At 43.0% G+C, this 27,189-nt stretch overlaps 1 protein-coding gene across 1 annotated transcript; it reads right to left on the minus strand.

The window, feature by feature from the left end:
- Positions 1–5,735: 5,735 nt before the first annotated feature.
- LOC128541070 (legumain-like) lies at positions 5,736–26,075 on the minus strand. Its single transcript, XM_053511171.1, has 13 exons — positions 25,992–26,075; positions 25,259–25,356; positions 24,429–24,510; positions 24,212–24,297; positions 11,284–11,359; positions 9,421–9,483; positions 9,242–9,308; positions 9,029–9,147; positions 7,701–7,814; positions 7,184–7,393; positions 6,621–6,785; positions 6,390–6,457; positions 5,736–6,291 (listed from the first exon to the last, which is right to left on the minus strand). Exons 1-13 carry the CDS (start codon positions 26,061–26,063, stop codon positions 6,246–6,248), a joined length of 1,266 nt encoding a protein of 421 aa, XP_053367146.1. The 5' UTR covers positions 26,064–26,075; the 3' UTR covers positions 5,736–6,245.
- Between the last annotated feature and the right edge of the window lie 1,114 nt (positions 26,076–27,189).

Here is a 27,189-nt window from a genome sequence, read left to right on the forward strand (position 1 = left end):
AAAAGATTAAACAGAGAATAAAGGAGAAGATTAAAGACTTTTGGTGAAGTTTAAGTCTGTTTTTAAACTTGGACACTTACCTGTCATAGGAACTGGAACAGCAGGAGTACCTGAACATGTCAATAAATATTTAAGATCAGATTAAGATTATGAGATTGTGATTGTACAGTGATGTGTAAAAAGTAAGTGCCCCCTTACCTGCTGTAATGATTTTGGTGCTTACAGGATCTGTGTGGAAAATGTAACGTTAGTAACCTGAAGACTTTAAGGCTTTAGTATCTGCTGTGATACTACATAGATGTCTATAAAGAGGTAAATAAATAAATAAATAAATATATAAATAAATAATAAGCTTTTTTCAGTTTTAACTGAACATCATGAAGCAGAGAACATCATGTTGGCTGTCAGGTTGAATAATGATATTATTATTATTATTATTATTATTATTGTTATTAATAATAATAATATTTTTGTTGATGAAAATTTTTAGATGAAATTAATTTTTCAATAAAAAAAATTGATTTATTTATTTATGATGGTGGTGTACAGCAGCACAAATTCCAAAAATTGTGTCGCTGATAAAAGATTTACGGACCTGACTGTATGCTGAAATGACAGATTTCAGTTTGTAGAATGTTAATGTCTGTTTAAATATATGAAAAAATTAACAGCATAAAATCTGCCAAAAATAAGACAAAAAGATCTGGTCTTATAGTAAACACTTATTGTGTTGTTAGCAATCATGACTGAATTAAGCTGGTTTACATATAAACGTCCTAAACAGCCCTAAAAAGTCTCACCTAGGTAAAAAAAAAAAAAAAAAAGTAAATTTTAAGATCGATATAACACAATTTCTCATAATACTTTTTATCTCCCGATCAGATCTCTATGATCATGCACTTTTCATTTTTCCTTTTTTTGTATTTCAAATTTCCACATTACATTACATATATATATATGCATGAATATTTAGAAAAAAAAGAAAGAAATTTAAACTTAATGTAATGTGGAAATTTGAAATACAAAAAAAGGAAAAATGAAAAGTACATAGATATGCATGAATATTTAGAAAAAAAAGAAAGAAATTTAAACTTAATGTAATGTGGAAATTTGAAATACAAAAAAATTTGAATTTCACATAAAAAGACATAAAACTGAAAAAGTGTATTATTCTAAAATTAAAAAATAATTAAAAATAACAACATGAATTTTACATGGTTTAAAATTTATTTTTTGCTTTTCAAGATTTTACCAAAAATTATCTTTCATACAAAGCACTGAGGAAGCCCTGGAATTTTAATAATGTGTGTGTGTGTGTGTGTGTGTGTGTTAACAATAATTATTGGGCAGATAACAATTTTTTTTTTACTAAATAAACTATAGTTTTCTGTGTTTTTGAACACATAATATAAGGTGTGTATATAATTTGAAGCATTTAAACAAAACCACTTTTAGTAATTTGTGGAAATATCCTTAATATTGCACAGAATGCTTTAAGTTAGGCAACAATTTTTACAGGTCATATGCATCTAGATGCATTTTAGTATCAATACTCTAAAATCATCTCTCCAAAACGGCTGAAGTTTTAGGTAATCACAGTTAAAACACATTGTGTTTATATAGAAGTCGTAGTGTTTACCTGTTACAGTAACATTGATGGTATGGCTTACAGAAGGTGTAGGTGACTTTGTAATACACCTGTAAAGTCCGGCATCCTGTACAGATACATCCCAGAAAAATAGGAAAAACATTCTTTCACTCTCAGTGATGCTCCTCCATTCAGTACTGATGTAATTGGAGTGTATTAAAGGTTTGCAATCATTTTTATCATTAGTTCTGCACCATGTCACTGCTATGTTCTCCCAGCAGTTTGGTTCACTGACTACAGTACAGTTGATTTTCAGGATGGATGTTACATTAACTCTCCACACCGTGTTCCTCGGGACTCTGATAGACGGGATACAGTCAGCCTTGGACTCTAATACACACAATCAGACAAAGAGCAAAACAACATGAGGTAATGAGTGTTAGGAGTTTCAACAAGAAAAAGAAGAAGAACCATGAATAACAAAATATTTCACTTTCTTTTTAAAAATTTAACTTTTTGTGGCGATGCAAGTTTTTTTCTCAAATTGCTTGATTTTCTTCTCTTTATTGTACACACTAGAATGTGTTAAATGTATATGTGGGCAATTATATTAATTATATTATTACATTATTTTAATAATGTATACTAATACTATTAATTAATATTATATACACACTGTTTACTGTCCCTTAGTGTCTTTAATATCAACACTGGTTTAGATTCTCAGTGGATCTCCCTGAAGCCCAGCTCGTGACTCAAGAAAGAAAAAGAATCTAAATCTGATAATAAACTGTGTTTACTCAGACGAGTACATCATTCCCTCATAAACAAAATACCAACATATAAAGTGATTTTATTTTTTAACTTCTAGAACTATCGAATAATTACTTTTATAATAAAAGTACATGGTCATGTAAAAATTTTTGAAAGTATTGTTAGTCTAAAGAATAAATGAAAGTGTATAATCATAACAATAACCATTTTATTAAATTCATTTTATTTGATAATATACATCTTGCTAAATTAAACTAGTATTATTTATTTATTTATTTGCTTATTTATTTATTAACATTTTTTTAAAAAATTCTGCACTAAAATGGCAACAAAAAGAATTATTAAAGAATTAAAGTTTTATTGAGAGTTATTTTGAATAACAGTTTTTAATGGATTTTATCCAAATGGATTTTGTGCTTCTGTTCACTTGTGAGTTTTTATGTAACTTTTTTCTGTCACACAGGATTAAATTAGAGTTAAAGTTTAGTTAAAACTTATACTGGATTTAAGGTTTAAAGTCTTTTTTATAAAGAAAGTTACAAATTTTAAAACAAGATAAAAATATTTTACACACCAAAATAAATATCTGCTTTTTTATATATAATAAAGTTAATAAAGTAAGTGTAGTACAGGAGTACGCTGTGTAACAGTGATGTCACATGATTTCATTCTATTTGAGATGATTATGGTGTGAAGTGGACGAGTGAAGCTGTAACTCACCGTGTGTATTAACGCTGAGACTGAACAGGACCAGCATTAACACCCTGCTGAGGATCAGGAGCGCCGACATCTTTACTCACAGTCTCACAGAGTCATCAAATAGAGTCTCTCACACACGAGCACACACACATCAACACACGCACACACACACACAAACACACTCAAACACATGACATCACATCATGCACTCAAACACATGAGCACACACACATACACACGCACACACACATACACACGCACACACAGATACACACGCACGCACACACACTTGTTCTTGGTGCGTCTTCACATGCTCTGTGAGTTGAGGTTAGCTCAGGACCGTTACACACATCCGGTGAAGATCTCTGAGAGCACAACCTTTTGTTCAGACTTTTCAAACACATGTCCTGAACCGAATGAGTGTGGCTTCCTGAGTGAAGCTTTGCACATCATTGAAGACTCTCTCATCTCTCCATGACATCGAAAAGTGACATCTGGACCGGACATGAGCTTCAAAGTCTCTGTATAATCTCAACATGTTACTATAATAAGTTACTATAATACTATGTTACTAATAATGTTACCCCCAGAGGGCGCCATATGCTCAGACTCCATTTTGTGTTCCTTTGTGTTTTCTTATGGTTGAACTCCGAGTCCCAGAGTGCACCTGGGTCAGGTGATGGGAGCGCTCACCTGAACCGAGGTGGCTGATTAGTTTAATTATAAGTAGTCGTGTGTTTAGTTGGCCCTTTGTCATGAGTCTGTTTAGTTACCTTTTTGTAAATACTCTGTCTCTGCATCATGGCATCATAACTCATCATCTGTTTTGCTCCTATTTTGTTTAGATCCTGTTTTTGTAAAGTTCCTATTCTGTTCCACCCCTGTCTTGTTTTTGTTAGCTGACGGTGCTGTTAGGTTTGGTTAAACTGTTTAGTTTTTAGTTAATTGACTGTTGTGTGTAACCCTTGTTGTCTGTACCAGGCTAATTTCCTTAGTTCCTGTTAGAGTAGATTAATGACTCCATGCTCTTTAGGTTATTGTCTTTATTTCGCTTTTTCAGAGCTCAAAGATTGTAGATTGTTTATCCCTATTGGGGTTTTCTTCTAGTTTTACTGTTTGATCCTTCTCAGTTTCATAGTGTGAGTTTTGTTTAACAGTTACTTCCTACTGAAATGTCATTCAGCAGCCAGAAATCCTCGTATTAAATATAAATGGAAGTAATGACATTACTAAATGATATTTTAAGGAAAACAGTCATGATTAAACATGTTTGGAAGATATATTACGTGTTAAAGTCTGTATGCAGACTAAAAATTTAATCTAAAATGTCTGTGGTTTGACAATTACTATAATAATAATTATTATTAATAATGTAACTGGTTATGGCGAGGTGGCTATAAGGAGTAGATTAAACATCTGGTATCATGGAGTGAAGACAACAATCAGGAACTAAACACCAAAAAGACAAAAGAGATCATTGTGGATTTCCATCAAGCTGGCCATCACACTCATGCTTCCATTCACATGAACGGAGCTGCTGTTGAGTGTGTAACCAGCTTTAAGTTCCTTGGAGTCCATATCTCTGAGGACCTCACCTGGTCCTCTTCTTTCCTGGTTAGAAAGGCATAGCACTGTCTGTACTTTATGAGAAGACTTAAAAAGTGACACCTGTGTCCCGGGATGCTGGAGAACTTTTACCGCCGTGCCATTGAGAGCATTCTTACAAACTGCATCTCGGTGTGGTGCAGCTACTGCACTACTCGGGACCGTAAAGCCCTTCAGAGGGGGTGAAAAACCGCCCAACAAATCATGGGCACCCAGCTACCCAGCCTGGAAGCCTAGAAACGCTGTCTGCAAAGGACGATAAGCATTATCAACGATAATCCTCAAATCCTCTCATCCTTGATTCCTCTACCATCGGGAGGCGCTACAGATGTATCAGAAACCGCACCAGCAGACTGAAAAATAACTTTTTCATGTTGCTATTACTGCATTGAAAGTTCAGATATTAATATCACAAGACAAAGAAAGACCACATGAGAATCTTTTACATGCAAAATCGTGATCTTTATCACAATTAACAGCACAACTCTAATTTTAATTTGTTTCAACTGTGTCTTTGTGTTTACTCTATTTTTAGATCTAGTCTGGGGAAATATCTATTCTTGCCCTTGTGCAGTTTTCTCGCATTACTGTACAACTCACCATTTAGGCAGATAAATACAATCGTGTAAAAGTGCCCCCTTTTTAATTGTGTGTGTGTGTGTGTGTGTGTGTGTGTATGTGTAAAACCATAATATAAAAATCTTTGATCACAGTGGGTCTTATTATTAGGCAAATACAACCTCATACAATTTTTTTTTTTCACCATGCCATTATTTATTAAAAAAAATTAAGCCAAAAGGAAAAAAATGTCCCACGGTGCAGTACTAGACTTCCAGAGGATTTAAGACGGTAAGTTGCAGCCAGATGCTGCTAATCATCACCTTCTGATTAATTGATCATTAGGTGTGCAGAGCTCTGTGAAAATTTGGGAATCCCTCAGGAGGAGCTGGAACCAGTTTATGTGAACTGGACTGACCTCCTCAGCCTGTTAGCACCAGAACTCCCAGAGAGAAAAGTGCGAAGAGAGTGATGAATAAATGAAGGAACACATGAACCATCAAAGTATTGTCTTTGAGTTTTATTACAGACATTAATTATAAGTTGCATTAATTAAAACATAACTGCATGTCAAATCTTTTATAACTTTATTGTAAGATGTGAGTTTGATTACAGTAGAAAATCACAATCACAAATATGATTGAATATATTTATACTTTTAAGACTAATTATTTTTTATAGTTTTTTAAAATGTCGATTAAAAAGCTTTTAAAAAAGTCTTTGGTAATGAAACTTTTGGAGATTGTACACAAGTGTGTGTACTGTAGCTTTACGTACAAATTCTTATCACCTGTCAGTATCATCAGTATCAAGCGTTAAATCTAATTAGAAATATAATATCTACAGTGGTAACTGTAATGTGGTTTCCGAATGCCTCATTAGATCAGGGTGTACAATCAGCTCAACACATGCTTCTTATACACAAAGGTCATTTTATGTGATACTTATATAGAAAGCAGAGACGGTCACAATGAGGAGGAATGAAATCTGCTGCGGCTCTGTAGCCTTGATTGTGTTTCCTTTAGAACTGAATCCTCTGACTGACGTAGTCAATGGCTGCAGTGATACTAAAGGAGACAAAGAGTGAATAAAACACTATGTACAGTAGATGTAATTAATTAAATTAATCAAATGAATTACTGAGGAACTGAAAACCATCACGTACCTCATAACGTCCTGGCAGCACTCACACAGATTCACTAAAACCTGCAGATGTGAGCGAGTGAAAACAAACTGCACAGAGAGAGAGAAAGAGACATTAATATAACTATAAACAGTTATAAACGATATATTTGTTGGATCATACAGGAAAATTTTGGAAACGTTAAATACTGTAAATAAACGAGTATCAACCGGCACCAACAAACCAACTAACTAACTAATTAAAAGGAGGTACCTCATCATCCTCCCAGTTGAAGAGATTTGTCCTAAAATGCTCGGCCACCACTTTGAGTTCGTAGGTGCGAGTCACCTCGTGTTTTTCACTCAGAGCTCGTGAACCTCGATCAGAGGTGCAGCGCTGAGCGATCCTCTTCATGGCCTTGTCCATCACACTCTGCTTCTGCAAATGTAAAGACACTGATTAATCTACTGTGCAAATATAAAGGATAAAAAAAAATCTGGTGCTTTAACTGCATTTGTTTTTGCCCTAAACATCCATCTGTTCTGTATAAAGAAACACACTGATTTGACTGCTTATCTACAGGCACTCGTCTATCACTCACCTTATTAAATACATTAAAAAACACACGCACTTTTCTTTTGGTTCTTGAACCAATGAGCTCTGAACAATTTGCATAAATACATGTGATTGGATAAAATGAAACACTAAAATGTATACTTTGAGATGATGGAGTGGATGTAGATGAGAAGTGTAAATACTGTAAGTGCAAAGGTGTGTATCATAAACTGAACTTGCACATGTGACAATAAGTAAAGAAGTGGAAGCGATGCACTCACCCTCTGAAGCTCATTGTATTGTATCTCAAGATTCTCTCTTCTTCTGGGGTTCCGTTCTTTTTTAATCCTGTTTCCTTGGATTAACAGTGGGACATTCGTGCTCTCTACAACATCGGTCACTTTAAAGCGGCGTGATCGGGATTTGTAAATCCTCCGGAATTCATAAGGAGACTCTCCCAGAAAGTTACTCAGGGGCAGCTGGAGCATGAACTATAACACGTGTTGTAAATACACAATGAAGGTTAGCTTTAAAATATTTATATATATTATTTATATTTTGTGTTATGTAAATAAATGTATTTTTTTGTGCTTAATCATGTTGATCAATACCACAACCTGTCCATTTTAAGCAAATCCAAGTCCATAATAATAAAAATCACCTTTATATACAGTATGTGTATACACTTTTTTTTGAAAGGTTGAATTTTTCTTTGTTTAAATTGTTTCGTTAAATGCTTGAGTTGATTCTCTCTATTGACTTATATCTAATATGATGACATGTTTCTGTGATACACACCCTGTTCCCATAGTGACATGGTGTCTGATCCACTTCCCATTCCATCGCTGTCTCCATGACTTTTTCTTTTATATAATCAAACTGGTCCTCAAGAGTGTTCATCCTGAGGTTTGTCTATCATTGAAAGAGAAAACAAGAAACAACTCAAAAAATTGAATAAATAAATAAATAATATAGAAAAAATCATCTTCTATACCACTTTATCCTGTATTCAGGGTCGCGGGTGCCAATCCTTCGCACACACACATACATACACAGAATCACACGCTCATTCACACACTACAGGCAATTTGGGAATGGCAATTAGCCGAACCTGCATATCTTTGGACTGTGGGAGGAAACCGGAGTACCCGGAGGAAACCCATTAAGCACAGGGAGAACAACCTACAAACTCCATGAACACTGAAATGGGAATCGAGCCTGGCCGGGAATCGAACCCGGACCCTGGAGGTGCAAGGCGACAGGGCTAACCACTACATCACCATGCCGCTCTTATATAATATGATATGATATGATATGATATGATTGATATAATACAATACTCCGGGTCCTGGTTGTTCAACTGCTGTTGATAGGAACATAATTAATTCCCGGGTGACGTGCGCTGGGTGCACTTGGTGTTCTGGTGCCTTTCATTGTAAATGTTAATATGCTAGTGTTTTGTAATGTTAATGTTGTAGTTGATCGGTGTAAAGTTGATCAGTATTACACAGCAGCTACTGTATAAACCATGGTTCCCTCACCAGCCTTTCTTTTCTCTTGAAGTAATAAGACAACCAGAGAAACTGTAGAGAAGCGTAAACTCCTTGGCCCTGAAAACCTACAGTTGCAGCTTTACCTCTGATTGTTACCTCTGCTGACACTAGAGCCTCCTTCCACACATGTTACATAAACATCTTACTTCAAGAAACCTTAACCAAATCTATATGTGTTTACTTTTTAATTATTATTATTTTTTTTTTTTTATCAGCGGAGTGTGTTCTATTAACGAACTGTTGCTATGGAAACCATAACATATCAGAGCAAGTGCATTAATATACACCTGCACTGCTGTCGGAGCTGCAACCTTCAACTCCTTCTGACCAAACAGGATCCATATTTTAGTAGAGTTGTGATGTAAATTTCTAGGAATAAATAGATGATGTTCTTAAATAACTAAAGAAATCAGATTAGTTGGATTAGTTCAAAGACTTCAGAACGTCCAGTTAGAAAAAGATTTAAATTTAGTGTGGTGACAAGAACTCTGCTTTATCGCACCATCCTGTTGTTGATTATTTTTTTCTAACATTAGCACACACGATGATTTATGCCTTATATAAAACACTAACTCTCTTGGTGTGGTGTAGCCAGTAAGCTGTGAATGCATCGGCGAGAAACGCGTTCCTTTTCTTGTCAAAGAAGCAAGCGTATGAGCTCTCGTCTGGTGCGCTCGCTGCAACCGCGTACACTGAAACGACACATTACAGGTTTAAAGACATAGCAGTACTTTTTTCCTTTTTTTTTTTTTTTTTACATAAAAATAAATAAGAAAATGTTCTGACCATTGCCTAGGTTTGGCAGCTCGTTTAGCATTGACCCAGCATGGCATGCTTCCATATAAATAACCATCTGCATGGACAGACAAGCAGGCAAAAGCATTTTTTTTTTAGAATTTTGAGATTGCAAATGTGATGTTGCTCATAAACCAAAAGTTTAAGTCCTTCTACTGTAATATATCTACCTCTGAAAATTTGCCTTTGCTGGACATCTCTTTCACCGTGTCAATGAGGTCATGTGCATAAAGCTGTAACAGACAAAAGCGATTTAATACAATCAGTAAATCAGTTTAACATAAACAGTATTAAGAAAAAAAGTGCATTATTATCATCATCATATTGAAGGAGCTGTTAAAGGATCTTTGTGTGAAATATGGGGTCCCACAAGGGTCAGTTTTAGGACCTCTGCTGTTCTCCATATACTGTACATGCTTCCCTTGGGTAACATTATTTGAAGACATGGGATTAGTTTCCATTGTTTTGCTGATAATACCCAGTTATACATCTCAACAAAACCAGACGAAATATAGAAGTTGTCTAGATTAGCTGAGTGTGTGCAAGATATTAAATATTCGATTATGTATAATTTTCTTTTATGAAATTCAGATAAGACAGAGATATTACTTATTGTCTCAAAAACCAGCACACAACAGCTCTCACAATTTACCCTGCGTTTAGAAGGATGTACTGTTACTACCAGCTCGACAGTGAAAGACCTGGGCATAATATTAGACAGTAACTTGTCCTTTGAAAATCATATTTCCAGTATTATAAAAACAGCCTTTTTCCACCTTAGAAATATTGCCAAGTTTTTTCAAGAAACATTTTATCCGTATCTGATGCAGAAAAGCTAGTTCATGCATTCATGACCTCCAGACTGGACTATTGTAATGCATTACTAGGTAGTTATCCTGCATCCTCAATAAACAAGCTTCAGTTAGTCCAAAATGCAGCCGCCAGGGTTCTCACTAGATCCAGACAATATGATCATATAACCCCAATATTATCATCCCTGCACTGGCTACCTGTTCAGTTTATAAATAAATACAAACTAGCATTACTTACGTACAAGACTCTAAATGGTTTAGCTTCCGCATATCTAGCAGTCTTCTGACACATTACAATCCACCATGCTCCTTAAGATCACAAAACACCAGACTTCTGCTAGTTCCAAGAATATCAAAATCTACAAAAGAGTGTAGAGCGGTCTCATATTTAGCTCCTAAGCTTTGGAATAGCCTTCCAGACAGTGTTCGGGGCTCAGACACAGTCTATCAGTTTAAAAGTAGACTCAAGACCAAGCTTTTTAATCTAGCATACACACAATTCATCACATAACCTCATACTCCAGTAAATCTAAATGCACACTCTCATCTAGTGCTGCTAATATCCTGACCGGCAACTATACTAATTCTTTTTCACCTGTTCTTTCTTTCTCTACCCATCCCGAGGCATCTGGAAATTGTGTCAGCTCCAGTAAACAAAGGCCAACCCTGCGAGGATCCTGATGCATCCAGAGAAGGACCAGCTCCATCTGGATTCTGCTTCATGATGGTTTGTATTTACACATGCTGTTCCTAAGCTTCTCGTGATCCAGACCCTTCTGTGTCCTCTACACCTGCTGACTGATACCTGTGCTGAACTGAACTCTACGATAACTAAGACAACTTCTGTTATACTAATCTTCCAGCAGCCTAACACACACAATGTCGTTATATAATTCCATGCTATCTGTTTCCACCCAGATGAGGATGGGTTCCCTGTTGAGTCTGGTTCCTCTCAAGGTTTCTTCCTATTGCCATCTCAGGGAGTTTTCCTTGTACCCTTGGCTTTCTCATCAGGGACAATCTTATTATTATCTAAACACATTTTTTCTCACTCATACACACTTCCATAAATTTTCTTTTTATTTTGTGAAGCTGCTTTAAGACAATGACCATCATTAAAAATGCTATATAAATGAAATGTAATTTAATTTAATTTAATTGATATTTAAGCAAATGACAATTACATTTCTGAGAGTGGAAACAAAATCTGGCTTCACTTACTGTAGAGCTGGGAAACTTAAAGACCCCGTGGCCTCCATGGTCTGATAAGTAGATGAAGATAGAATCGTTTGCACGACTGTAAAACAACAAATATGGAGAATAAATCTGAAACATGGAACGTCTTAGAAATATATTCAATAAATCCAATTTCAGTCACAGCAGTACACAGACTCCAATAACTTCTATCAAAATTTGTTTATTTATTTTAACGTTTTCTAAGTTTTAAGACAATAGTAACATCACAAAAAGCTGCTTGTTACTTTTGCTCATATCACACACAAAAAATTTTTATAGAATGTGTGAAATAAATTTATTTGTGTATGTGACAAATAAAATTTGAATTTGAAATCATAGTGGGATTATCAGGAAGTCTCAAGATGTCACGCTCTCAGCGCGCCACGCTGATCAAAGACCGCCCTCGTCTGCTGACATTTCCCTTCTTACGCTGTCATGCTCTCCACCACGCTGGTTTGTTTTCCCACGCTGTCATCTCTCCCTCACACACCCCCGGACCGCCCCGCCAACACACCGGCTTCTCATCTGGCGCTGATTTCTTCCGGCTTATAAGGAGGCGCGGCGCGCGAGCGCGCCGCTGGATTATTGTGTGTTTTTGCTGCAGTTCTCTCGCGTTCAAGTTCATGATTTCTTTCTCACGTTACCGACCACGCTTTGTCCCCGTTTTTGCCTCTCGCCTCACGCTTAGGATTTATGATCGCACTCGGATTTAACGGCTTTGAACTTTCGCTTTCGTTTTTCGACTACGGCTCTGCTTAGTGTTTGTTTTGGCTCGTCGCCCCCGCTGACGGATTACACGGCTTCGGACTTCCGCTCTCGCCCCTCGACTACGATCCAGATTCGCCCTTCTACTGCTACACTGCTCCTTATCTCTTTGCTCTGCTCGCCCAACGCCTCACAGAACCACCTGCCTCTCTGCACCTGGATCCATCTCTCCGCCTGCTCGTTCTCACCTCCTGACAGAATAATCCAGCCAGTTATGGATCCAGCAGAGTACGACAGGGTGAGAGTGGCTCTGAAGAACCAGGGCACTCTGCTCGGGAAGCAGCAGCAAGAGCTCCTCACCACCAGGGAGACTCTCGCCAACATCACCACGGAGATGCAACATCTCCGATTAGACTCAGCACGGTCCACAAGCACGGAAGCCCAGCGCGAACCACGCTTGCCAGCCCCACCCACCTACGCAGGGGAGCCAGGTACATGCAGATCTTTTCTCTCCCAATGCTCACTGATCTTTGAGCTACAAGCGTCCACCTTCTCCTCAGAACGGTCACGGGTGGCTTACATCATCACCCTCCTTACAGGCAGAGCCCGAGAGTGGGGCACGGCCCTCTGGGAGGTTCGCGATCCATGTTGCAATGACTTTGGCGCCTTCTCCAAGGAGATGAAGAGGGTTTTTGACCGTTCTCATATTGGCAGGGAAGCTGGGAGCAGGCTGTTGAGGCTCCGCCAGGGAGCCCGCTCCACTTATGATTACGCCATTGAATTTCGGACCCTCGCTGTCACCAGTGGGTGGAACAACAGGGCCCTATCTGACACCTTCCTCGAAGGTTTGTCAGAGGCAGTCAAGGACCAGCTGGTTTCTCAGGAGCTTCTTACCGACCTCAATGAACTCATGGACCTTGCCGGCCGGGTCGACGCGCGTCTCCGTTCAAGGCAGGCCTCCAGAGGACTACTCTCTGCTCGGAGACCCTCATTTCCCAGAACATCTCAAGAACCTCCTTCTCCGAGAGAGCCCAAGCAGGAAGGGCCTATGCAGCTAGATAGGACCCATATCTCCAAGGAGGAAAGACGGCGTCGCCGCCAGGAGGGAGCCTGCTTCTATTGCGGGTCCTCAGGACATGCACTCAAGACCTGCCCATTAAAGAAGAGACGTCCTCTAGTCAGACTGGGAGCACTAGAGGGCGCTCCTCCAGCTAGACTCCCAGAACCTCGCCCCCTACTCCCCGCTACGCTAATCATCGGCGGTAAAGCTCACGTGATTCAGGCGCTCATCGACTCCGGTTCTGACCGTAACCTTATCAGCACCGCTACAGTCAGGAAGCTAGAGATTCCCTGCGCTCCTGTTGAACCTCCACTCTCCGTTCAGGCCCTAGATGGCACTCCCCTACCCGCCATCACACGACGCACCCTCCCACTTACCCTAAGGACCTCGGGTAACCATTTTGAGGAGATCAGTCTGCTGGTCATTGATAGATCCCATGCCGCTGTGGTTCTTGGTTTGCCCTGGCTTGCCCTTCACTGTCCCCAGATTGACTGGACTAAGCAGACCATCACGGGCTGGGGCTCCTCATGTTCCAAGTCTTGTCTTCTCTCTGCTCTTCCTTCTGCTCCAGCTAAGCCGGAAGACCCTCCGGACATCTCAAATGTTCCCGCTGAATATCACGATCTCAAGTTAGTCTTCACCAAGGCTCGGGCTACCTCACTTCCTCCTCACCGGCCAAATATTACAGAGACTTCTCGAAAACAACTTATATGTCAAGGCGGAGAAATGCGAGTTCCACACGACGACTACCACCTTTCTAGGGTTTGTCATCTCCCCCTCGCAGCTGGAGATGGAACCGGCCAAGGTTCAGGCAGTCTCCAACTGGCCAACCCCAGCCTCGCGACGAGACCTCCAACGATTCCTTGGTTTTGCCAATTTCTACCGCCGGTTCATTCGAGGATACAGCTCTGTCGCCGCACCATTAACCTCTCTGACTTCCTCCAAGACGCCCTTCTGTTGGAGTGAGGAGGCAGAGAGAGCCTTCGCCAAGCTCAAGAGAAGGTTCACCTCAGCTCCCATACTAATCATCCCCGACCCTTCCCGCCAATTCGTAGTGGAGGTGGATGCATCAAACACCGGTGCCGGAGGCGTCCTGTCCCAAAGGTCGCCACAGGATAACAAGCTGCACCCCTGTTCCTTTTTTTCCCATCGCCTATCCCCGGCTGAGAGGAACTACGATGTGGGCGATCGAGAGCTACTAGCCATCAAGCTAGCGCTAGAGGAGTGGAGGCACTGGCTGGAGGGAACCGAGCTCCCGTTTCTAGTATGGACTGATCACAGGAACCTCGAATACCTACATAAGGCCAAGAGGCTTAATGCCCGACAGGCTCGCTGGTCCCTTTTCTTCTCCCGGTTCAACTTTGTCCTGTCCTACCGACCCGGCTCCAAGAACACCAAGCCTGATGCTCTATCACGCCAGTTTTCATTTCCCCATGACCCTACGCCGCCCGACACTATCCTACCCTCGCGTTGTCTGATAGCAGCCGTAGAACTGGACATTGAGGCTACGGTTAAGCAGGCACTGACTCAGGAGCCTGGCCCAAGCAATGTCCCTCCAGATTGTCTCTTCGTTCCCCCTCGCCTACGCTCCCAGGTCCTGGAATGGGGCCATGGCTCCAAGCTGTCCTGTCACCCAGGCTCTGCTCGGACACTCTTTATTCTTCAACAACGCTTCTGGTGGCCCACAATGGGTAGGGACGTTTCCAGCTTTGTGGCAGCCTGCGACATCTGCACCCGCTGCAAACCCAACAACCGCCCACCGGCCGGCCTTCTCAGACCATTACCCATACCTCACCGGCCCTGGTCGCACATCTCGCTGGACTTCGTGACGGGCCTACCCTCCTCTGATGGGAACACATGTATCATGACCATCGTTGACCGTTTTTCCAAATCCGTCCACCTGGTTCCACTCCCCAAGCTTCCCTCCGCCAAGGAGACTGCCGAACAGCTAATCCTTCATGTTTTCCGTCTCCACGGTCTCCCCTCTGACATAGTATCAGATCGTGGTCCTCAGTTCAACTCACGCTTTTGGAGAGCCTTCTGTAAACTCATCGGGGCCACCCCCAGCCTGTCTTCCGGCTTTCATCCCCAGTCCAATGGCCAGACAGAACGCAAGAACCAAGCTATGGAGATCGCCCTCCGGTGTATGACCACCCAGGATGCCACTACCTGGAGCAAGTTCTTACCGTGGATCGAGTACGCTCACAACTCTCTGCCTTCTGCCGCCACAGGGCTCTCCCCATTCCAGTGCTGTTTGGGCTACCAACCACCGCTGTTTCCCTCTCAGGAGGAGGAGGTAGAGGTCCCCTCGGCGCAACATTTTGTCCGCCGCTGCAAGCGGACGTGGTTACGAGCCAGACGATCCCTACTGCAAGCGTCCAGATCGTACAAGAGACAGGCTGACCGCCACCGCTCCAAGACTCCCAGGTATCATGTGGGAGACAGAGTCATGCTCGCCACCAGGGACATTCCCCTAAGGACACTTTCACGCAAGCTCTCTCCACGTTTCATTGGTCCATTCACAATAACCAAGCTAATCAATCCATGCGCTGTCCGACTTTTACTCCCTTCATCCATGCGACGCATTCATCCCACCTTCCACGTGTCCCAGCTACGACGCATCGTAAACTGTCCTCTAAGTGGGTTTCCACCTCCGTGAAACCACAGTGAGCACCTCTGTTAATTCAAATCACAGGCTGGCTGGCAAAGGGGGCCATAGCGCATGTTCCCCTCCCAGACGAAGCCATCCGGCGCCAACACGTCGCCCTAGCTCACCTATCTTTCTCTTCAGGGCAAAGTTCTAACGCCCAAAAGCGTTCTCCTTCCTGCACGAGATAGGAGCTTGAGTGTCATGCGGAATCCGAGCGCAAGGCCGGCACAGCTGTTTCCTGCGTGCGCCGAATTCCATACAGCACTCCAAAAGAGTATAAGCTAGGCCAGGTGGTAACATTACTGCTACCAGAGTGGTTTCAGTGGTGGCTAAGTGCCGGGGGATTTCATCTAAGGGCCAATCCCCAGAGGCAACAAGGGTTACGCGCCGGGAGCTTCGTACCCTTTCTATGTGGTTCAGACCCTCGTCCTTGACTCTGGGTCCCACTCTAGGTCCGTGCTGTCGTCGCGAGTTGCTAACGGCAGACGTTTTTCCCTTAGGGGCCGGAGCGCAACCTTAGATGGCCGCCCAGCCCAAGGGAGCTGGAGAGGTCATCTTCTCGTGTGGCACATTAATTGCCCCGAAACGATGACTCTATTTCTGGCCCTGAAATACTCCCTCCAGCAACTGAGAGGCAACAGGGGGTTACGCGCCGAGAGCTTCGTACCCTCTTCATGGAGCTAGCGCCTTGGCATCAACATGTCATTGTAGCTCACCTCGTTTTCTTTAGGATCGAGTCCCAACGCCACGGAAAGTGTTCTCTTTCCTACACAAAGCATACATTGAGTGTCATGTGAGATCCGACCGCAATGCGGGCACAGCTGTCTCCTGCGCGCGTCGAGTCTATTCTGAACACTCTAAAGGAGTTCAAGCTAAGCAGGAAGTAACTTTCACCGCTTCTGTGGTGGCTAAGTGCCTGGGGATTTCATCCAAGGGCCAATCCCCAGAGGTAATGAGGGTTATGCGCCGGGAGCTTCGTACCCTTTTTATGTGGTGCAGACCCTCGTCCTTGACCCTGGGTCCCACTCTAGGTCCGTCCTGTCGTCGCAAGTTGCTAACGGCAGACGTTTTTCCCTTAGGGGCCGAAGTGCGGCCTAAGATGGCCGCCCAGCCCAAGGGATCTGGAGAGGTCATCTGCTCGTGTGGCACATAAATTGCCCCGAAACGATGACTTTATTTCTGGCCCTGAAATACTCCCTCCAGCAGTCAGGAGGTTAACATGTCCTAGCGTGGAAAACTACACTAGGACATGGCAAAACATGCAGACCCAGTCCACTGCCGAACTGCTTCAGTGCTGGAGCTTCTGCAAGAAAATTGACCTCAGGCTTTTGCCCTAGTGCACTCAGAACATACGTAGCCGCTCCTCGCCTACGTCCTGACTGATGGGGCTGGTGGAAAGCACCCCTTAGTTGCAGGCTTATTCACGGGCCTCATCAGCCTTCTTATTGTGCTTAGGCTTCGCCATTGGCTAGCTAGAGCTATTCTGCATCCTCACCCAGCTATCTTCTGCAGTTGTCTTCGAAGCTTCTGTTCTCCGCCGTTACAGCCACGGGGCAGTAAGACTTCATTAACTGCGTCTAGTTCATGCTCATTAGGATTTACAGTACACCACCACACTAGCCAGTGGCGTAAATCAGAGCAGATTTCATATGTCTTGGGGCCGCAGCCGGAGGGTAGCCGCCATTAGACGAGTTGGGTTAAAGATGCTAGCGCTCTAGCCTAGGAGTACAGGAGAAATTCTGTCCCTCGGGACCTTTTACACTCCAGCCCAACTATCTTCCACAGTCGAAGCCTTCTGTCCTCCGCCGCTAGCTCCGGAGCAGTTAAGACTTCAGTCGCTGTGTCCAGCTCATGCTCTTCAATTTACAGCGCACCTTTGCATTAAGCCAGGGCCGTAAATTAGAGCAGGGTTTCATACGTCTTGGGGGCGCGGCCGAAGGGCAGCCGCCATTAGACGAGTTGGGTTGGAAATGCTAGTGCCCTAGCCTAGGAGGACAGGACAAATTCTGTCCTTCAGGATCTTTTACATTCCAGGACATAAAACATGTAGACCCAGTCCACTGCCAAACTGTTACAGTGCTGGAAGTTGCTGCAAAAAAAAAAAAAAAAAGCCGTTCTGCATTTTTACCCAACTATCTCCCACAGTTGAAGCCTTCGGTCCTCCGCCGTTAGCTCCGGAGCAGTAAGTCTTCATTCGCTGTGTCCAGCTCATGCTCTTCAATTTACAGCGCACCTCTGCATTAAGCCGGGGCCGTAAATTAGAGCAGGGTCTCATATGTCGTGGGGCCGCGGCCCAAGGGCCGCCGCCACTAGACGAGTTGGGTTAAAGATGCTAGTGCTCTAGCCTATGAGGCGCGTGGCATACTTCGCCTCTAGTGACTAGGGCCGTTCGACCAGGAAGCTTGCCTTTGTCTATTGCTCCGGCAGGAGGGGCTTCCAAAGATGGCATGCGGCAGGCTGCCTTTCCGCAAGACATCGGTCAGGCGTCATGGTTTGATGCCATGCTTACGGGGTCTAGGACTCCTTGGGGGTACTGTGCGCACACGACACAACCCTGGGGGTCCAGACACTTGCAGTGCGGCGGAGTGGGTATTCTCGTTCCCATAGCGCTTTCGCGCAGCATCGAGTGTAGCTTTTGAAAGGGAACGTCTCGGGTTACTTTGCTGTAACCCTGTTCCCTGAAAAAGCGGGAACGAGATGCTGCGCTACAATGCTGCACTGCATGCGTGACTGGACATCCTTCAGACAAAATTGACCTGAGGGTGTTTCCGGTTCATGCCTATTTATAACCTCCAGGTGCACCTCATCGGTTGACGTCACCTGCCTGAGGTTATAGATGCCAAAATATTTGGCGTGTTTGACACACACGTGCTTCACAACCGGTCACGAGGAATCGTTTCCCATAGCGCTTTCGCGCAGCATCTCGTTCCCGCTTTTTCAGGGAACAGGGTTACAGCAAAGTAACCCGAGACGATTTAAATGAAGATTAAGGTGGTGGTTAACAGACGAGCCGACAGGACAAGAAGGAACAACACTAATAATGGATCGGCTTTTATACGCTCCATGCATAAAAACAAAACATAGCAAGTCCTAACAAACTGAAATGGGTTTGAGAGAAATCGTAACAGGGCTTTTCAGAACAATTCTAGTAAATACATGTTCTGTTGGTAAATTGTTTAAGATCACAGGCATCGTGGTACAGGATGTGTTACAGCTCACAGTGGAGTAGACAGTCAGATGTCAGTTATTTGTGAGTACGTTTTAACATTTCACGGCTGCTATGTTGTAATTTTGTAGGAGATTAGGACGAGTGATGCCACAGAGACAAGCAAGTAAGCACCATTAGGAGTTTTAATTCAAAACTTTTTTTCGCGCTCTCATGTAGACTTCAGGGATATGTTAAAAGCTCCTAAGTTTGTAATTATGAAAATTAGTTAATTAATAGCAGTTAATACTGTAAAGATTGCAATCGAAGGATCTTAAAAGCGCTTATGTTTTAAAATATTTTATTACAATCCTAAACAATTTTAGCAAATAATCTACTCGAACCACACCATACACTGTTCCCTTTCAAAGGCTACACTCGATGCTGCGTGAAAACGCTATGGGAACATCTTGTCATGTTGCCGGTTGTAAAGCATGTGTGTACCAAACACGCCAAATTTTTGGCTTTTATAACCTCGGTCAGGTGACGTCATCTGATAGGACGCACCTGCAGGTTATAAATAGGAGTGAACCGGAAACATTCCTCAGATTCTTGTCTTCACCTTGTCTAGTTGTGAGCGTGTTGTGTCTAACCAGCAAAAATAAGTGTTTAACTCACCGATAATGGCAGAGTTTAAACGAGATGTCCCTCCGTGTGTATAATCCATATCGGAGGGCGATCTCTACACTTTACTGCTTCGATTAAGTGCTACGCGTGCGCCACGCATTCCTTGAGAATCTTTGAGCCGCCGCGCATTCCTGGGGCTTAAACTCGTGCATCCGGCAGAGCAGTGAGAGACGGATTTAAAACTCCTTTCTTTCGCGTTCTCATCGGATCGGGAAATCCCTCTGTCCGCTCACAAGCGCGCGCCGCGCTTCTTGTGAATGGGCAAGGATAAACATCCTCTCTTGCTTCCGCGGAGATGGTAATAGGCTCTAAGCACTTAACAAAAAAAAAAAAAACATAGACGGCAGGTTCTGTCGGGTGACCAGGGGCGGAGCCTCAATGACGCTCTCTCCCCTTTTCTTAGCAATCTCCATAAAAGTTAACCCTTTCATGGAGTAAGCTGTATTCATCCCGTGTTTTCCTGCCATCAACTTATTTATTTATTTAAATATAATTGAGGTAGAAACGCGGAGTTATATGATGACACCCAGATAGAAGAGACGCTTCCAGGCTATCTCTCTTCTGGGACATCATCCTTCCTGAAAAGCTATTATTTCCTTTCAAGCTGTGTAGACTTTTTATCTTCCCTGGAGGGAAAAGCTTTTCAGGCAGCAGGTCAGGTTTGTGCTCCATTGCACACCACGGCGGTTTTGCATGCCTACCAGGCTGACCTGCTGAGAGACTTGAGTACTGGCGGGGCTCTGCAAGGTAAGGCGTATTGGATTTACGCCGGGCCACAGACTTGTCTCTTCGTGCAACAAAGCACGGCTCGTGCTATCGGGCGTTTTATGGCTGCTATGGTCTCCGCGGAGAGGCACTTGTGGTTGAATCTCAGGGGCATTAAGGAGTAGGATCGTGTATTCCTCCTCGATGCCCCATCTCGCCTCCCGGCCTACTTGGCGATGTCGTTAACTCGGTCGCCACTAGGTTCATGAGGCGAAGTTTGTATAACAAGCCTTCGGGAAATTCCTTCCCCGCCTTGCTCAAGAGTAGGGACTGTCGGCCACCCAGTCTCGACCGGGTCTGACTGTTGCGAGGCATGAAACACACAAGGAGAGTGTTTTTGAGCTGGGCACCCCCTCGCAAGATTGGGGTGCGTCACGCAATCCACCTCAAAAGAGGTCAGACTATATTGTCTTCACAAAGAAGCCCTAAGGTTCATGTGCCCAGGCCGTGGGGGTGGCCCCCCAATGGGGAGAGGCACGCAGAATTCCTTTCAAAGAATAAAGTGTTCTCCCTGGCACCCCCAGGAGGTTGGTGTTCTTGCTCCGCCACCACTGGTGTTTCGGGCAACTCCAGTCTCCAATAAAATGTTAGTTCTTCGGGTTTTTCCTGCCGTGTTTCAGGATGCCGAACATCTAACATCCCCCCTGTTTAACCAAGCCGCTGAGCTTTGCCCCTTTCTGAGAAACTGGCAGCGTGGAAGCTACTGCCAAGTATATCTCCTTGGGCACTAAGCACTGTACAGAGAAACTACAGGATTCAGTTCTCACATCACCCTCCGCGTTTCAATGGCGTGGTCTCCACTTCCATGAAACCGGAAAGTGCAAGAGGAACGGGGGGCTGCGTCCAATTTTTTTTTAGATTTTGCGGGCTTTACCGCTATCTAAAAATAAATCAATGGAAATATTGCCACAACACAGGAGGTTCCTGAGGTTCGCTTTCGGGGGCGAAGCTTACCAGTATCGGGTCCTTCCATTTGGTCTAGCTTTTTCACCCGCACATACACAAAATACATGGATGTAGTTCTGGCTCTTACGACTCCAGAGCATCCGTATTGAATTACATGACTGGCTGGCCCAGTCTCAGTAGCTAGCGCTTCGACATCAGCATGTCGTTCTAGCTAATCTTTGTTTCCTAGGATTGAGATCCAATGCCATGAAAGCATGCTCTTTCCTGTTTAGAGGACAACATTTTTGGGTGTCACATGGAATTTGAGCGTAAGCGGGCACAGCTGTCTCCCGCTCGTGTCGAATCCATTCTCAACACTGTCAAGGAAATCAAGCTAGACCAGAAAGTGACCATCACTTTCAGAGATCTTAGTTCTCATGGCTAAGAACCAGGGGATTTTACTCTAGGGCCAATCCCCAATAAGGGCAACGCGCCAGGTGCTTCGTACCCTTCCTATGTGGTTCAGACCCCGGTTTCTGACTCTGGGTCCCACTCTAAGTTCGTCTTGTCGTCGCAGATGCAAACGACAGACGCTTCCCTCATGGGCTGAGGTGCGGTCTTAAATGACAAGGGAGCTGGAGAGGCCATCTTTTTGTGCGGCACATCAATTGCCTCAAAATCATGGCTCTATTTCAGGCCCTAAAGCACTTCCTCCAGCAGTTGAGACTACCATGTCCTAGTGCGGGTGGACAACACTATGGCAGTCTCGTATATTAATCGCCAGGGCGGACTGTGCTCGCGCCGCTAAATAGCTAGCGCGCCAGATTCCTGTCCCTCAGGGCGATTTACATTCTTGGAAAATTTCATGTAGCGTAGGTGGACCTCTTTGCCTCGCAAGATCAGCAAATGTCCCCTTTACTACTCTCTGACTCTAAGTCAAGCTGGTCTTCCAGCCAGCGTAATTAAGACTATTCTAAGTACTAGGACTGCCTCCCCTCAAATAGAATGTATTTGAAAAGTTGGGATGGTTTTTCTAAATGGTGTTACCTCTCTAAGAGGATCGGACAGCTATTGCCCTCTCCTATGAGGCGCGTGGGCTCACTTCGCCTCTAGGAATCAGGGCTCATTCAACCAGGGGAATCGCCTCATCAATTGCATTAGCAAGAGGTATTCCCTTGCAGCAAGTATGTGACACGGAGGGTTGGTCCTCTCCACACACATTTGCCAACATGCATCCTATTGTTTTGAAGCCTTCTGTCCTCCGCCTTTACAGCTTCGGAGCAGGAGAGACATCACTTACTGTGCCCAGTACGTGCTCTTCAGATTTACATCCACCGCATTAGCCAGTGGCGTAAGTCAGAGCAGTTTTTACATGTTTTGAAGCCGCAAGCTACGTGAGAGATGCTATTGCCCTCTCCTATGAGGCGCGTGGGTTCACTTCGCCTCTAGGAATCGGGGCTCATTCAACCAGGGGGATCGCCTCATCTATTGCACTAGCAGAAGGTATTCCTTTGCAGCAAGTCTGTGATGCGGAGGGTTGGTCCTCTCCGCACACATTTGCCAATATGCATCCTATTGTTTTGAAGCCTTCTGTCCTCCGCCTTTACAGCTTCGGAGCAGGAGAGACTTCACTTACTGTGTCCAGTACGTGCTCTTCAGATTTATGTCCACCGCATTAGCCAGTGGCGTAAGTCAGAGCAGCTTTTACATGTTTTGAAGCCGCAAGCTACGTGAGAGATGCTATTGCCCTCTCCTATGAGGCGCGTGGGCTCACTTCGCCTCTAGGAATCAGGGTTCATTCAACCAGGGGAATCGCCTCATCAATTGCACTAGCAAGAGGTATTCCCTTGCAGCAAGACTTCACTTACTTTGTCCAGTACGTGCTCTTTAGATTTACGTCCACCGCATCAGCTAGTGGCGTAAGTCAAAGCAGCTTTTACATGGTCTGGGGCCGCAACGGGGGGTGGCCCCCACTACACTGGGCTTATTGCCCTCTCCTATGAGGCGCGTGGGCTCACTTCGCTTCTAGGAATCGGGGCTCATTCAACCAGGGGGATCGCCTCATCTATTGCACTAGCAGGAGGTATTCCCCTGCAGCAAGTGTGTGACACGGAGGGTTGTCCTCTCCGCACACATTTATTACATTTATAGTCTGGATGTTCATGCTACTCCGGGCTCACGGGTCCTCGAGTCAGCTACCCAGACATAGTTCTGAGACCTTCTCAGCCTTGTGCGCACACGCTACACAACCTTGGAGTCCAGACACTCGCAGTGCGGCGGCGTTGGCACTCTCGTTCCCATAGCGTTTTCACGCAGCATCGAGTGTAGCCTTTGAAAGGGAACGTCTCGGGTTACTTTGCTGTAACCCTGTTCCCTGAAAAGGCGGGAACGAGATGCTGCGTCCCAATGCCGCACTGCCTATGTGACTGGACGTTCGTTCAGACAAATCAATCTGAGGAATGTTCCGGTTCACTCCTATTTATAACCTGCAGGTGCGTCCTATCAGATGACGTCACCTGACCGAGGTTATAAAAGCCAAACATTTGGCGTGTTTGGTACACACATGCTTCACAACCGGCAACATGACAAGATGTTCCCATAGCGTTTTCACGCAGCATCTCGTTCCCGCCTTTTCAGGGAACAGGGTTATAGCAAAGTAACCCGAGACGTGCTGCCTGACGATGTGTCAGGAGTTGAGAGAGCAGCACCTGTAGGATTATAGAGGAACTGCAACATTTTACCAATTCAAATCCAAACGTATATAAATTAAAATTTCAAAACTCGAACGAGATCAGAATTATAAACAATTTAATCCTGCTATTTGAAATCTGCATTATTTATGCTGTTTTTTAAGCATATTTCTCACTCAATAAACTCAATAAACTGTTGTAAATTCTATAACATACTGTATAATAGTGTGCCTCAATGTATGATGAAAATTCTTTAACATTAGACTTACAATTAAAGGGCATTAATACGTTCTACAATGTTCTGAAATCAAAGAGATGTTTAATACCTTTTAATGACTTTTTTCGATCCTCTTTTCCTGATAGCTCGGAAATCTCCACGCAGGACAGAGAGAAAGTTAGCAGCTGATACATGCTAGGAATAAATTCAATCAACCGTTTAATTTTCTAATAAGTTATTATTATTATTATATCATTTTGTAATGCCTAAATGTATTATTATTATTATTATTATTATTATTAACAGTATGCCATAAAATAAACTACCTCTCCGGTGTAGTCTTTGGGAACCCCATCATAAACATCTGGACCTTTTGGGACATTGATGATGCTGCCAGGGAACGGATTTCTAAGAAAAAATAGATTTAAAGCAGAAAATGTCTTTATGTATGTAATCAGTATTATTTATAAATGAATAGAAATAAAGTAAGTGTGGTGAAATAAATATATCCAGTTACTCTAACTTACTATCTTACTGCTTAATATAACAACAAGAATGGATATGGAAATTATCAGGCATGAGGTTCATGAGTTTGGAGTAGCAGTGAACTGGTGATAGGATAATTTTCAACAAAGGTTCTCCCATGCCTTGGGGGACCAAAGGCCAGCCCACCTGGTCCAATCTCACAGAAAAGATGATACCTTTCTGTCATGACCAGTATTGACCGTTTGGAGTATTTTTAATGTATCAGAACATCCAGCACACCACAGACCACCCCACACAGGGCCCAGCAGGCAAAGAGCCCAGGGCGCAGCTTCCAAACTCCCCAGGTCCCAATCCTATCAAGCCCCATGGGATGCACAATCCAGATCTTGTGGGCTCCCACCCGAGGGTTCAGAGCTGCCTAGGTAGCACAAGGGGTATCCTAAAAACTATGTGGTTTTATTGTTATGCCTGATCCGTATACATTGGGAGATTCGCACCTGTCCAGGAATGAGTGACGACCCTGGCACTTGTGATTTGCAGACTTGCTACTGTATGATCTGATTAAATATTCATCGAGCACATCACTGGCTGCTGAGTCATGACTTACAGCACTCGATTTCTTTAAGATTTGAAATTCAAAAAAACATTTTTATATGTGAAAGGTACTTACTCTTCATTTTGAGCGATGTCATCATACATCATCACAATGATCTGTTCATCTGGAATGCCATTCTGGCTTATGACCTGGTAGGCGTGGCACACATCAGCCTGCAAGAGAATCGATGCACTTAGTGTTTAAGCTTATGGATTTAATCATGCCTCTCAGGACATATGGACCATGAAAAACTCACTAGTAAAGATCGGTTTATTATTTACATTTCAAATGCATCAGAAGATCTCAACACACACAGACATGCAGGAAGTAAATAGACACCCATATGTGTACTTTTTTTTGTCCTTCTTTTCAGATTGGAATAAACCCGTATTTAAGTCTAGAAGTGAAAATCCCAAGATGAGAGGATCGTTCATCAGTCTGAGTGTATTCTGTCCCAGATACACAAGGCTAGGAAGCTTGAAATCTCCTTTCTACCATTAACAAAATTATAGTTCAACAGACTCATGAGCTGGTCGTCCTGGGCCTCTGGAAAGACAATTTGTCAGATGTGAAGATCTATTGATGACTTTTTTGTTTAAAAACTTTATAAGCACAAAAAACAATTCCTAGTCAGCCCAACAACAGCAACAAATTATCTTTAAATTGTCTTTATAGAAATTGTGGACGTGCAGTCAGGAGGACATCCGTGGATAAATAGGTGGTGTCTGATTACTTTTTGTTGTGCTGTGTGTGAGTGAGTGTATCTTTATTAAACAGTAAACTCAAGCAGCGTATTTAATATTCTTACCTGGTGTCTGTAGTTCTCCCAGCCTTTAGAACCCGCTGCCAGGAGAACCCACTGTTTCCCACCACTCGCCATATCTAGAGTAATGCTCTGTAATGTGATGAAAAATATTCTGATAATATTCTGTAGCCACTGTTTTTTCTTTTAAGGTTTTTAAACTCATTGCAAGTTGCACTGTAAACATTACAAAGTAATTAAATAATGTGAAAAGTAAAAAGAAATTAAAAATGTGATATTTCTTACCTGCTTTCCCTCCTGTGAGTCTGAGTTCTGTGTTATTCAGTGTCAGAAACAGGAAACGCCTTTAAGTCATCAGCTTTTGACTTTCACTTTCGTTTCACATTAAGTCATCCAGAGCTTTACAAGGAAACTGTCCAGACGTTTAACTTTCACATCATAACTGAAGCCTGGTCACTAAGTCAATAAACTGGGAGAGGATTTTCATACAGTAGCAACTTTAAAATGACTTTGTGGGTTTCGTGCAGACGGAGAGAATATTTTGCTCATGTTTTCTTTGATTCACAGGGGTGATAAAGCACAAAGGCCTAATGTTTTTACATTGTTTTGGTTATTTTATTGAAAATGTTTGCAGAACACTATAACTCCAACTTGTACAGATTTATCACGACAGATGAATCAGCCTGCAGTTGTGTTTGTAGTCATTTAATCGTGTATTCATTATCAATAATATGTTAGTTGAGTTTTAATTAAAACAGTATTGCAAACTCATACTTTGCATATATTTCTGTTGTTATTTGCAACATATTCAAATATGTTACAGTGGTGTGAAAAACTATTTGCCCCCTTCCTGATTTCTTATTCTTTTGCATGTTTGTCACACTTAAATGTTTCTGCTCATCAAAAACCGTTAACTATTAGTCAAAGATAACATAATTGAACACAAAATGCAGTTTTTAAATGATGGTTTTTATTATTTAGGGAGAAAAAAAATCCAAACCTACATGGCCCTGTGTGAAAAAGTAATTGCCCCCTGAACCTAATAACTGGTTGGGCCACCCTTAGCAGCAATAACTGCAATCAAGCGTTTGCGATGGGTTTCCCCCTTGTGTGCCTGTGCAGCTCTGAGCCCTCGGAGCATAACGCCACAAGACTTGCTTATTGGGAAAGTGCAGCGTGCTGGCTCTTTGTCAGATTATTGTTTGTCCATGCTTAATTGTCTCATGTTTACTTTGATGGATCT

This window comes from Clarias gariepinus, chromosome 14 (genome assembly GCF_024256425.1).
Source record: "Clarias gariepinus isolate MV-2021 ecotype Netherlands chromosome 14, CGAR_prim_01v2, whole genome shotgun sequence".
Lineage (NCBI taxonomy): Eukaryota > Metazoa > Chordata > Actinopteri > Siluriformes > Clariidae > Clarias > Clarias gariepinus.